The sequence below is a fragment of the Myodes glareolus genome, chromosome 9 (assembly GCF_982192425.1).
Source record: "Myodes glareolus chromosome 9, mMyoGla1.1, whole genome shotgun sequence".
Lineage (NCBI taxonomy): Eukaryota > Metazoa > Chordata > Mammalia > Rodentia > Cricetidae > Myodes > Myodes glareolus.
Genome location: NC_142034.1, coordinates 61,374,470 through 61,385,410, shown reverse-complemented (window position 1 = coordinate 61,385,410; position 10,941 = coordinate 61,374,470). Strand labels below are relative to the sequence as shown.

The 10,941-nt window shown below is 45.3% G+C and overlaps 1 protein-coding gene across 3 annotated transcripts in view; it reads left to right on the top strand.

Moving 5' to 3' along the window:
* Window positions 1-6,179: 6,179 nt before the first annotated feature.
* Fbxw10b (F-box and WD repeat domain containing 10B) overlaps window positions 6,180-10,941 on the top strand; it is a 32,052-nt gene continuing 27,290 nt past the window's right edge. For all 3 annotated transcript variants that reach the window (XM_048448243.3, XM_048448242.3, XM_048448241.3), the window contains exons 1-2: window positions 6,180-6,920; window positions 9,816-9,977. In XM_048448243.3, coding sequence (XP_048304200.3) covers window positions 6,407-6,920; window positions 9,816-9,977 — 676 coding nt within the window. In that variant the 5' untranslated portion in view covers window positions 6,180-6,406. The remainder of the gene's footprint in view (window positions 6,921-9,815; window positions 9,978-10,941) is intronic.

The following is a 10,941-nucleotide window of genomic DNA, read 5'->3' as shown; positions in this document are numbered from 1 at the left end:
TACACCATCTTAAAGCAGATTTCTATAGACCTGAAGTCCCAGGTGGGATTTACCAGAAATATTATTTCCGTGTCTTTTCCCATGACCCGTGTCAAGGCAAAAATCTCTTCCTGTTCAACCAGTCTTGTGATCCTGTCTCAAGAGTGCTTTGCTTTAGAATTAGACTCTGCACCTTGGTCTCTAAGGACGTGGGCAGTGTGGCATTTCAGGGCTTTCGCTTCCATCCTCACCTCTGCCATGTGGAGACACTTTCACGATCGGTCATCTAGCATAGTACCCTCCCTAACAAGTAGATTTCTGGCAGATTCCACCGTCTTCTCTCAAGTTTGAATCTTGTTGGTAGATACACTGATTATGAGGGGGCCTAATCCAGAATGTTGCAGATTTGCTTAACTCCTGGGTTGAGTTACACACCAGTTACTCGGGGGTGCAGCGTCAGGGTCCACTGTTTTCTTCTTGTCCACTGGACACAATGAAACACTTCTTTCCTTTTTACTTGAGATCGGGCCTTGCTATGTAGTCTCAGCTGACCTGGGATGCACTACCTATCCTCAGCTGACCCGGGATGATCCTCAGCTGGCCTGGGATGATCCTCAGCTGGCCTGCGATGATCCTCAGCTGACCTGGGATGATCCTCGGCTGGCCTTAGACCCACAGTTTTCTTTACTCACTTTCAAGTGCTGGGGTGTAAGCATGAGTTACCAGTGTGATGCTCAGCTCAGTGAAGGACCTTCCCAGGAGCAAAATCCAATGTCTGAATTTCTTGGATATAGCTGTTAAAGGATACTCTTTGAAAGGGAAAATCATATCATCTTGGCCTGCCCCTTCCTTTTTTAAGATTAAATTTCTTTGTCTTTAATTTTAGTTTTAATTGACACACAATGAGTGTGTGTGCTTATGGAATTCAGTGTGGTGCTTCAATACATGTACATAATGTATAATAACCAAATAAGAACAACTAACATGGCTATCACCCCACATATTTATTCATTTGTTGTGAGAACAAATCCTGTTTTCCTATTGTTTTGAAATAAGCCTGCTCTGTATTATTATTATTATTGCGAGTAGTTGCCATTTTAATTACTATAGACTATCCGATAAATCATTTTAGGACTCTGCTTTAGATTAATGCAACATCTGTGAGACTGTTGTTTCCAGGATATTTTTTTGAGAGAGAGGACTCATAAATGCCGAGATTACAGGTGTGTACCACTGTGCCTGGTTTACTTGGCGTTAGGAATGGAACCCGAGGTTTCATGCATTCTGTGCAAAGCACTCTACCAACTGAACAACATCTCCAGTACTTAAAAAAAATACATTTATTTATTGACTGTGTGTGTGTGAGAGAGAGAGAGAAAGAGAGAACCACGGCACGCATGTAGAGGTCAGAAGACAACTAGTAAGTCATTTCTGACTTGAATTTATGATGTTTTTTTCACCTCAGTATTACCACAAAGCCAGGGATTTTGTGTACCACCAAACGTGATTGTTTTTAAGAAAAAAAAAATCAACAGTGCTCTCGTCTCCACCCTTCCCTCCAGTTTCTCAAAGATTCAGAGTCCTGAAATGGAATTTGATTAGGCCAAAATATCCAAGCTCATACAAAAAGAGCCATTTAGCTATTTCTTTACCTGGCTTGAACTTCTGCTTTTCTAACAGCTTTTGCCCAGTAGTTTTCAGGTTTAAGATTCCCTTTGATGTAATATATCAAAGCAGAATGAAAGAGTCTCACATATTTGCTTGCTTCCTGTCCCTCGCCTCAAGTGATAGACATACCACTTTCCGTTTTCTTCGAAAACTAAAAATTAACTATAGCACACAAATAAAAACTAAGGAAAGGAAAGAAGAGAGAGTGGGCAAAAGACTACTTTTCTATTTCTAACAAGCTGTGGACGTTCCCCAAGCTTGAGGAAGCGTGTGCGACTGTTTGTGTTCTGTCCCCTCCATCCCCGCCCCGCCCCCCACATTGTGTGACTTATCTGAAAAACAAAGCAAAGAGCAAACCAGACCTCAGAAGTAACTCACTCTGATGCAGTCAGGTGTAATTTTAGCCACTGCCTGGTTTATTTTTAAAAACAATGTGTGCACATGTGCACACGTGTATGTGTGTGTGGTGGGGGTATGTTACAAGTACACAGAAGTAGGACAACCCGGGGAATCGGTTCTCTCCTCCTACCATGCTGGCTCCAGAACAGAACTCAGGTTACCAGGGCTCTCAGCAAGGGCTTTAACTTACTGAACCATCGCCAGCCCTGACTGATCCTTAGCCTTTCGAAAGCAAAGTCCATTTTCCAGGAATCTTATGAATTCCGAGTCAGTCTCCCAGGATTGGTGACATCAGTCGTGATGAGACACCAGGGTTCTGATCTCTCGGTTTCAGTCAGGTTTGTGTTGCTATATCAGAACGTGAAAGACTGAGCAAACCGTAGAGAAAACCAGTGTGTCATTCACACCACTGGGAGGTAGTAGATACGAAGTCAGGGGCTTTGCCTCTCATCTGCATCATCTCCGAGTGGAAGGGAAGGGCAAGGAGGCCAACCTTGCAGCCTTGAACTCTTTAAAGTTAGCATTAATGTACCCATGACAATGGAATCCTCATGACCCAAACATGTCCCATCAGGCCCCACCACCCCACCTCATTTCATGGGGCATCAAGTTTTCAACACGTGTCTCTAGAGCCACATTCAAGCCACGGTACTTTTCAACTTGCTTCAACATATTTTGGCAAGGAATGCCTGCAAGTCAGGCCGATTCAAAGTGTGGCCTTTACAGTGTATGGTCTGAGACTAACCTAGAAGAAAGCAAGCCTTGTCTTTTGATCACAAGATACTGATTTAAACTGAAGTGAAATCCGTTCATAAGAGAAGAGAGAAACAGGAATCGATTCTTTAAGATGATAACAGAATACTTATGACTGCATCTGAATTCACTGCTTCTAATTCAACATCTTTTCTTGGCTTCTTCGGTGGCTGAGTTCTGTAATGTGTTGGCTACTAATCTCCCTGGTTGTTGGCCGTCCTATAGTGGACGGCATCAGAGCCTCCACTACATTAGCCTGGAGACTGGAGAAAGGAGGTGTGTGGGTTTCCTCCTTTAGAAAGATCCCTTCTGGTTTAGTACTAATGCCCAACTTTCCATCTGTATCACTCATGTATCTGGGTGTCAGGGCAGGTGACCCTTGCAGGGCCGGTCATTGTGCCACATGCACCCAAAACCCATATGCACAGCACAGATTGCATATAGCACAAATTCTAATTGTTCTTAATAATAATAAAAAGAAAACTCAGAGTCAGATATTAGGCAGGGAAAGATGAGAGATCAGAGAAACAGTGCAGCCAGCCACTAGAGAGACCTTTTACCTCTACCAATTCTCAGACCAAAGGGGCAATCCTGTCCTCAGATGGCCTCCTCAGACGGTGTCCTCAGACTGACTGCACAGACTGCACCCTCAGACTGCATCTGAGTTCCTGTCTCCTCCGGCCTTTTATTCCTCTCTCTGCCCAGCCATATCACTCCTGTCTCCACCTCTCTAGTGCGGGGATTAAAGGTGTGAGCCATAACCCTTTGGCCTCTAGTGACTTAGCTCTGCACTCTGATCTTCAGGCAAGCCTATTTGCTAAAACACAAACAAAGCATCACTACAACTGTATAACTTGCAGAGCGTGAGCCACTTAGTTTGTGAGAACATGCTTACTTTTTACCTTTAGCTTTGATTTTCTTGGAAATTGTATTCAGGAAATCCCATTGTCTTCCAGGAAGACCAGATACCAGAAAAGATGAGTGACATTAGACCATTTATAAAATACTGAGGATCAGTTCAGCAGTGCTTGGTGGTGTAATGTTAAAATCCTTTCCCCCTTGGGCTGAAGCAATGACTCAAGTGGTTAAGAGCACTGGCTGCTCTTCCGGAGGACCTGGGTTCAATTCCCAGCACCCATGTGGTAACTCACAACTGTCTGTAACTCTAGTTCCAGAGGATCTGACATCTTCACACCAATGCACATAAAATAAAGCTAAATAAATTATAAAAAAATCTTTTCCCCCAAATTAATCTTTTAAGTAGTAATGTTGCTAACTATCTAAGGAAAAAGGAAGTCATGTGTATATATGCACAAATATATATTTTTTTGCCTTATGATTTTAATGTAAACTGTCATTACAGGCTTATGTGCAGAACATTTGTCCCCCAGCTAATGCTGTTTCCTTGGGAGGCCGTGAGCATAGGAGATCTCAAAGCCCACCTCCGCAGTGACACACTTTCTCTAATAAGGCCACACCTACTCCAACAAGGCCATACTTCCTAATAGTGCCACTCCCTTTGGGGGCCATTTTCTTTCAAACCACCACAAATGCTATTTTTGAATATTGTTTCTCATTTCTTCTCTCACTCCAATCCTGGCATCCCTGAAACACGGATACTGCCTTCTCCATAACATAGATGGAAAGGGAAACATCTCCAAGATCAGAGAGGTTAAGAGAGGCCATTCTACAAGAAATCATGATGGAATTACACAATGCATCCTTATGTCTAAAGTGAGTAACTCTAACTGCTTCTGGATGCAGGTCAGTCTCACAGATTAGAATTCTAATTTAGTCAAGCCTTTGCAAACCAGGTACTTTCAGCTGTGGCACTTGTGAGGGTTACGTCCCTGCTGTTAGGTATTTTGGTGGTGTGCTTTGTGCCTCCTCTTCCTAGCTGCCTGCTTTGTGGTGACTCAGATCTCAATGCCCTCTGCCTGTTCCCCAGTTCTCTCTACACAGAAGACAGTGAGCTTTTAGAACTAACCTCATTTGTCCCCAACCCTGGGCCTTACATGTGATCACCAGTGCAGGCAACTACAGGTGATGATTTCCTCTGCCTTCCCCAACTGTTCTAGCCTTCAGACGGGCACTGGAAAGCCATCTGGTGTTACATAACACCAGAGGAGTAATGAAAATAATAGCATCAGTTGAGCCCGTGGGGTTTATCTAAATCCACGCATCAGCTCTAACACATCTGCTTTCCTCCCTGAAGGTCTCCTAAGTGGAGACACTGAGGCCAGCTCAGAGGAGCTGTAGCTTGCCGAAGACCACATAGCTAAGACATGAGCCTCGTCTTGTATGAAGGAGGAGAATTATCTCAGCGCACCGCAGTGACTGCTGCTAGGCCTTTTCCCATGATCGCTGTGCCCCATCTTCATCAGTCATTTGGAAACATTTCAGATCTCTGAGCTCTAGAACAGCGGACACTCGTGCACTCCTCATTCATTCTCACCAGTGCTGAGAATCTGGTTCTGCTTCATGGTGAATGTTTTATGAAGCTCAGGGAGGACCTCATTTTCTCCCAGGATGTCAGGGTGAGCAGAACTCTTCTTGAGGAGCCATATGTTACTTGTTACTTTTGGGGTATCATGAGTCAGGGCTGAAGGGACAATATCCCCGATAGCAGGTAAGATATACATTTCATGTGGTTTTTCTTTAAAAACACACACACACATACACACACACACACGCACACACACGCACACACACACACACACACGTGCGTGCACGCGCACAGAGACTCCTGCAGTGATGACAATGATGATGGGGCGATACTTACTGCATAGTGAGGGCGATGTAAGCGCTGGGCAGTCTTTCAGGTGTGCAGCATCTCACTTTGTCTCCACTTTCAGGCAAGGAAACTGAAGATGATCACGCGTCCTACTGGTGGCCACAGAGCAAGGAGCAGCTGCACTGGGGACCAGACTCCAAAGCCGCACCCCAGACCTCACAGTCTTCACTACCAAGCCACACCCCCCCCCCATGGGTGGGCACATGACCGAGGCTATCCTTGGGACAACTGAAACTTCTGGAGCAGGCAGTGGTTTCCTGAGGATTTCTGTCCGGCACTGAGAAGTAATTAAATAACCTACATTGATGTTAAACATTTGTGCTTTTACCACGGCAATAACTTGTGGGGCAGTGGAACAGTCTGTCTAATGGCTACAAATGTAAGAAGATTACATCTAAGTCTACATTCATGAATGTTTAAGAGTCATTTTTAACAACAACCGAAAGCTCCAGATGTTTTTTATTTTTAAAGGGGGCTGTGTATATTTCACATTTGGTTAACAGCATACCTGATAGAGAAATGAGATGAGCAGCTCTTCCAGGATATATAGCAACTGCCTCTACTTTTGCAGTGCCAGTCTTAGAAGATTTACGGTAAAGCTATGTTTCCAAGGAGGTCAGTACAAAAAGCCAGACTTCTACAGGCAGTTTCTGGGTCAGACCAGTTTTCCATCCATCGCAGTGGCTTCTGTTTTCTCCAGATGTTTATCACGAAGAGGCTCCAAAAAGGCTCTTTTTCTACTTCCCCTGTCTCTCGGGTGTTTGATATTGTTGCTAACGGGCAAGGTTAAAATGAACTGGTCATCCGAGAGTCATGGAAAACATGGAACCAAGACTTAAGCAGGCCCTCTATTTTCGCTGTGAAAGAGGACTCGACTGGGTTCCTGTGTGCCAGAAGTGTGAAACCTGTGTCTTAGCGTGGAAGATCTTTGCTACCAAAGAGTGGTTCCGGAGGGTCAGCGACATATCCCAGAGGAGGTTTCTAGTTAGCATCCTGGGGCAGTTAAATAGCCTGCATTTGTTACACTACTTCCAGAATATCCTACAGACCACCCAGGGGAAGGACTTCATCTATAACAGGTCTCGGATCAAATTCAGCGGGAAGGAGGGGAAGGAGGAGAAGGGTGTGAAGTCCTCCTTGAACCAGATGTTGGATAAAACAGTAGAGCAGAAGATGAAGGAGATCCTGTACTGGTTCAGCAACAGCACCCATCGGACTAAGGCCAATTACACCCTCCTGCTGCTGCAGATGTGTGACTCAAAGTTACTGCTTACTGCCGCCAATGCGATCAGAGTCCTGTTCGTCAAAGAGTGGAACAATATCTCAGGTGAGGGCAGAGGGCCCCAGAGACCAGAATGCAGGCTTGTGGTGGAGCACAGGTGCAGGCAGACTTGGGAGAACAGTGACCGCCCACTGTGCAGGGGACGGTTCTGTGAACCTTGTCTTGACACCCGATCGTTTACCAAAGAAGGGACTGCAGAGAGGGACTTCATTCTGGAAAACTATCTGCTGATAAACACAGACAGAAGGACCTTTCAACCACGGGGACTGAACACAGCTTGCTGTCTGCCTCGGGCTAGGAAAGGCTGGTCCCAGGCTCTGACCACTGCAAGCTGGTGTCATTTCTTTCTTGCATTAGGGTTTGACTGGGTTTGGAAGGATGTGATGGGGAAACTACGCTTTGCTTCTCAGCAGCTATGGGCAGAAGTCAAGCCAAACAACACAATTTACAGCTTAAAAAAATGTTTCATCTTACCTTATTTCTTGCTTAAGCATGAAACCAAATCTTAATAAGCTGTTTTAGAGGCCAAAATGTGGCTAAAAGTCCAAATTGCTGAGGGCACTAGCTCATAGGCAGTAGTCTACATCCAAGTCTCCAACAGGGTTTGACAAAATGAACCTGGCCCAGCAGCTGGTCTGAAGTGGTGTCTAGTGGGCCTGAAGGGTCCAGGTGTCTGTTTCTTGCTGATGCAGACATTGCTGGGCCTTGCTGAGAACCTTCTTGGTCCTGAGTATTGACAGGAAAGTCTTGGAAGCAAAGTAAAGCAGCGGGAGAGGTCCTGGCATAGAGCAGTTCAGGGAGATTAGGGACAGAAGAAGAGGTTTAGCCAGGGGTGGTGAGGTGAGCAGGAGGGGTGGTCTTACAGAGCAATTTTGGAGTTTGAGCTCTTGAAAGTGAGTATTGAGTTGTGGTCCTATCTGTAGGCTAATGGAACTGCCCCCCCCCCCACCGCTTTAGAGACAGGGTTTGTAGAGAGATGACTCAGTGGTTAAGAGCACTGCCTGCTCTTCCAAAAGTCTTGAGTTCAATTCCCAGCAACCACATGGTGGCTCACAACCACCTGTAATGAGATCTGGTACCCTTTTGAGGAAGAGACCTGGTCAGTTGTCCTCATCAACTTAGACCATGAAACCCAATATGGACAAGTTCAACAGCTTCAGCATTGCCAGGGCATAAATTTCATTTATTTATTTATTTATTTTTAGAAACTCAAGGGCATTTCTCTTCAGTCTCCCAAGTGCTTGGATTAATTATAGGCATGCATTACCATTCACGACTTTCAAAGGAATTTCAGAGTCAGACGATCTAGGATGCAATGAGATCCTCACACATGTCAGCTGGTTTCCTTCCTGTCTCCCTGCTTTTCCTCCTTCCTTCCTTCCTTCCTTCTTTCCTTCCTTTCTTCTTTCCTTCCTTCCTTCCTTGCTTCCTCCCTCCCTCCCTCCCCCTCTTCCTTCTTTTTTCTTTCCCTCCCTCTCTCCCTCCCTCCCTTCTTCCTTTCTTTTTAAAGTTGTATTTATCTTTATTCTGTTGTTTTGCCTACAGGTATGTATGTGTACCATGCAGATGTCTGATGCCTGTGGAGACCAAATGAGGGCATCAGATCCCCTGGAACTGGAGTTACAAATGATTGTGAGCTGCCATGTGGGTGTGAGGAACTGAACCTGAATCCCCTGCAAGTAGCAGTTGAGCCATCTCTCCAACCCCTCTCTGTGGATCTTTGGCGTCAAGGATATAAAGGATGAGACAGTTGAGGGAAAAAAATGAGTGAATCCAAGTGCATTAAAACTAAGCTAGATGAGTGTGCTGCTCCCTAAGTTTATAATAAAGAAACAAAAGTCTGGGGAATCCGAGCCTTGGGGCTTGATCATTCAGCATGGCAGCAGAAAGTCGGCATCTGCCCCCAACATGTTCCGCTGCACTGGGTCCTACTGTGCAATGTGCACATATGTCCCTAGTTCTCCTTCTACGACTCCATCCAATGCTGTAAGACTCAGCTACTTACACTGGATTGTAGAAGACTAGTTATAGATTAAGGCAAATTTCTTTGCCTGGGAGATCATCCCTCTTAAAAAGTTAAGAAGTTCTGGGGCTGGAGAGGTGCCTTGCAGAGGTCCCACACTGGACGCTTCATAACCTCCACTGTTGAGCTCCAAGGGCGTCTGCACTCTAGTGCACATAAAAAATAAGTATTTCTGAAAAGTTAAGATTTCTAATCTGCTACAAGGGCAGTTAGGCGTTGAAGGAAATCAGCGAGAGCTTTGGAGAGCCATCCTTCCCGCAGCTCCTCCCCTGGCTCCCCCACTCTCTCCTTAAATACAGAACGCTAACAAAATCTGCAGCATAGATTTCCCAGCGGAGGCCTGGTGGAGGCTTTCCGAGATTTTTACACAGAAACTCAAAGGCCTTGAGTAAAACTAATAAGTCTCTGGTTTGTTCTGCATGGATGCTTCTCTGTCTCTCTGTCTCTCTGTCTCTCCTTCCTTTCTTCCCCCCATGTGTGTCTGTGTCTGTACACACACACACACACACACACACACACACACACACACACACACGTGCATGTTGATTCCAGGACCTCAATATCCATAGATGCTCAAGTTCTTTTTAATCTAAAATAGTGTTTGCACGGAGCCTGTGCAAACCTCCCAGGAACATTAAGCTGCCTCTAGCTCATTTTTAAAGCTGACTCCAGACCAAATGCTGTGGCAGTTGTTACGCTGGACTGGTCAGGGACGAGGGACAACAGCTCGGTGGATGTCTGCTGCAGGTACGGGCTGCTTGCTTTCACTTTTCAGTTTTCAATTAGCAGTCGACTGAGAGATTCCGAAAACTGACTGCATTTAACCAAATGAGCAAAGACAAGGCCTTGTCTCTCTACTTCGCCTCCCTCTGTACACCTACTTCAGTGCAAACTTGTCTTGGCTTTTGTTTCACCAGGCCTCAATCAAGACTCCAACGATATAATGTTTTTCCCCGAGAAAAGCTACAACCCTGCATCTGACACTTCATATGTCCATTGGGCAGCTAGACCCAAACCCATGTCGTTCCCTATGTCCAGACCTTCACACAATAAAATGGGGGCTGAAAATGAGAAAGAAGGTAAGTTAGGCTCTAGCATCAGGTGAGTTAGATGGTTCATCTGACAGGTTTTTTTTTTGTTTTTTTTGTTTTTTTTTGTGATTGGATAGCATCCTGTGTCGGAGAACACCAGCACCTACAGAGTTTGACTTAAGATTTCTTTTTTTTTAATTTTTTAATGGTTATGGGATAGTAAAAACATTTTGTTGTGATTTTAGGCTTTTTATGTCAGTCTTACTATGCATCCCCGGCTGACCTTGAACTCATGGTCCTTCTTGACTCCTCTTATCACTTATCACAATCTTAGGCACGTGACAGCATGACATTATTTTTACTTACGGTGACTTTTCCAGTATGTGACTTCACATGAAGTAAAGGGCTTTTGTTATACGAGGTCGGGGAATCCCAGTGGAGCTGGAGGCGCTGGTGAGGCTGTAGAAGCTGGGGACTTCAGCTGTGAAAACTAGCCCGCCCGTGGCGTCATATGCCAGGCTCTTAGATTTTTTTTCTCATTTAATTCTCACAGCTGGTAAGGGTAGAAGACTACAAACTGATCATGATTGCCACTCACGCTTACGCGTTCACTTCTGTGGGCTCTCTAAGACACTCCTGAAAACAGAGCTCAGAAAGGAGCTCTTTAGAGTGGCCCCCAATTTTTCCCTCTATCCCAGGCCACAGTGTCTCTGTCCCCTGAGCTCTGGTGTGGTACACCGTGGCCCTCTGGAGTCCACCTCAACAACGACTGTTTTTGAAGCACTGGATGCAGTTTTCTGAGGGAAAATAATGTAGTGTGAAGTGTGTCTCCAGACTGGAAGACCTTCCCAAGCTGGTCTTTGAAATGAGGCACATGAACTCATGGGTCATCAGTCCAGTTGACCTGGAATCTGCTATGTAGATAACTCCAGGCTTGAACTTGTACCTCTCATCTGAGCCTCTTAAGAGGCAGGGTTACAGGTCTACAGCCACACCCTGTTAGGGATATGTT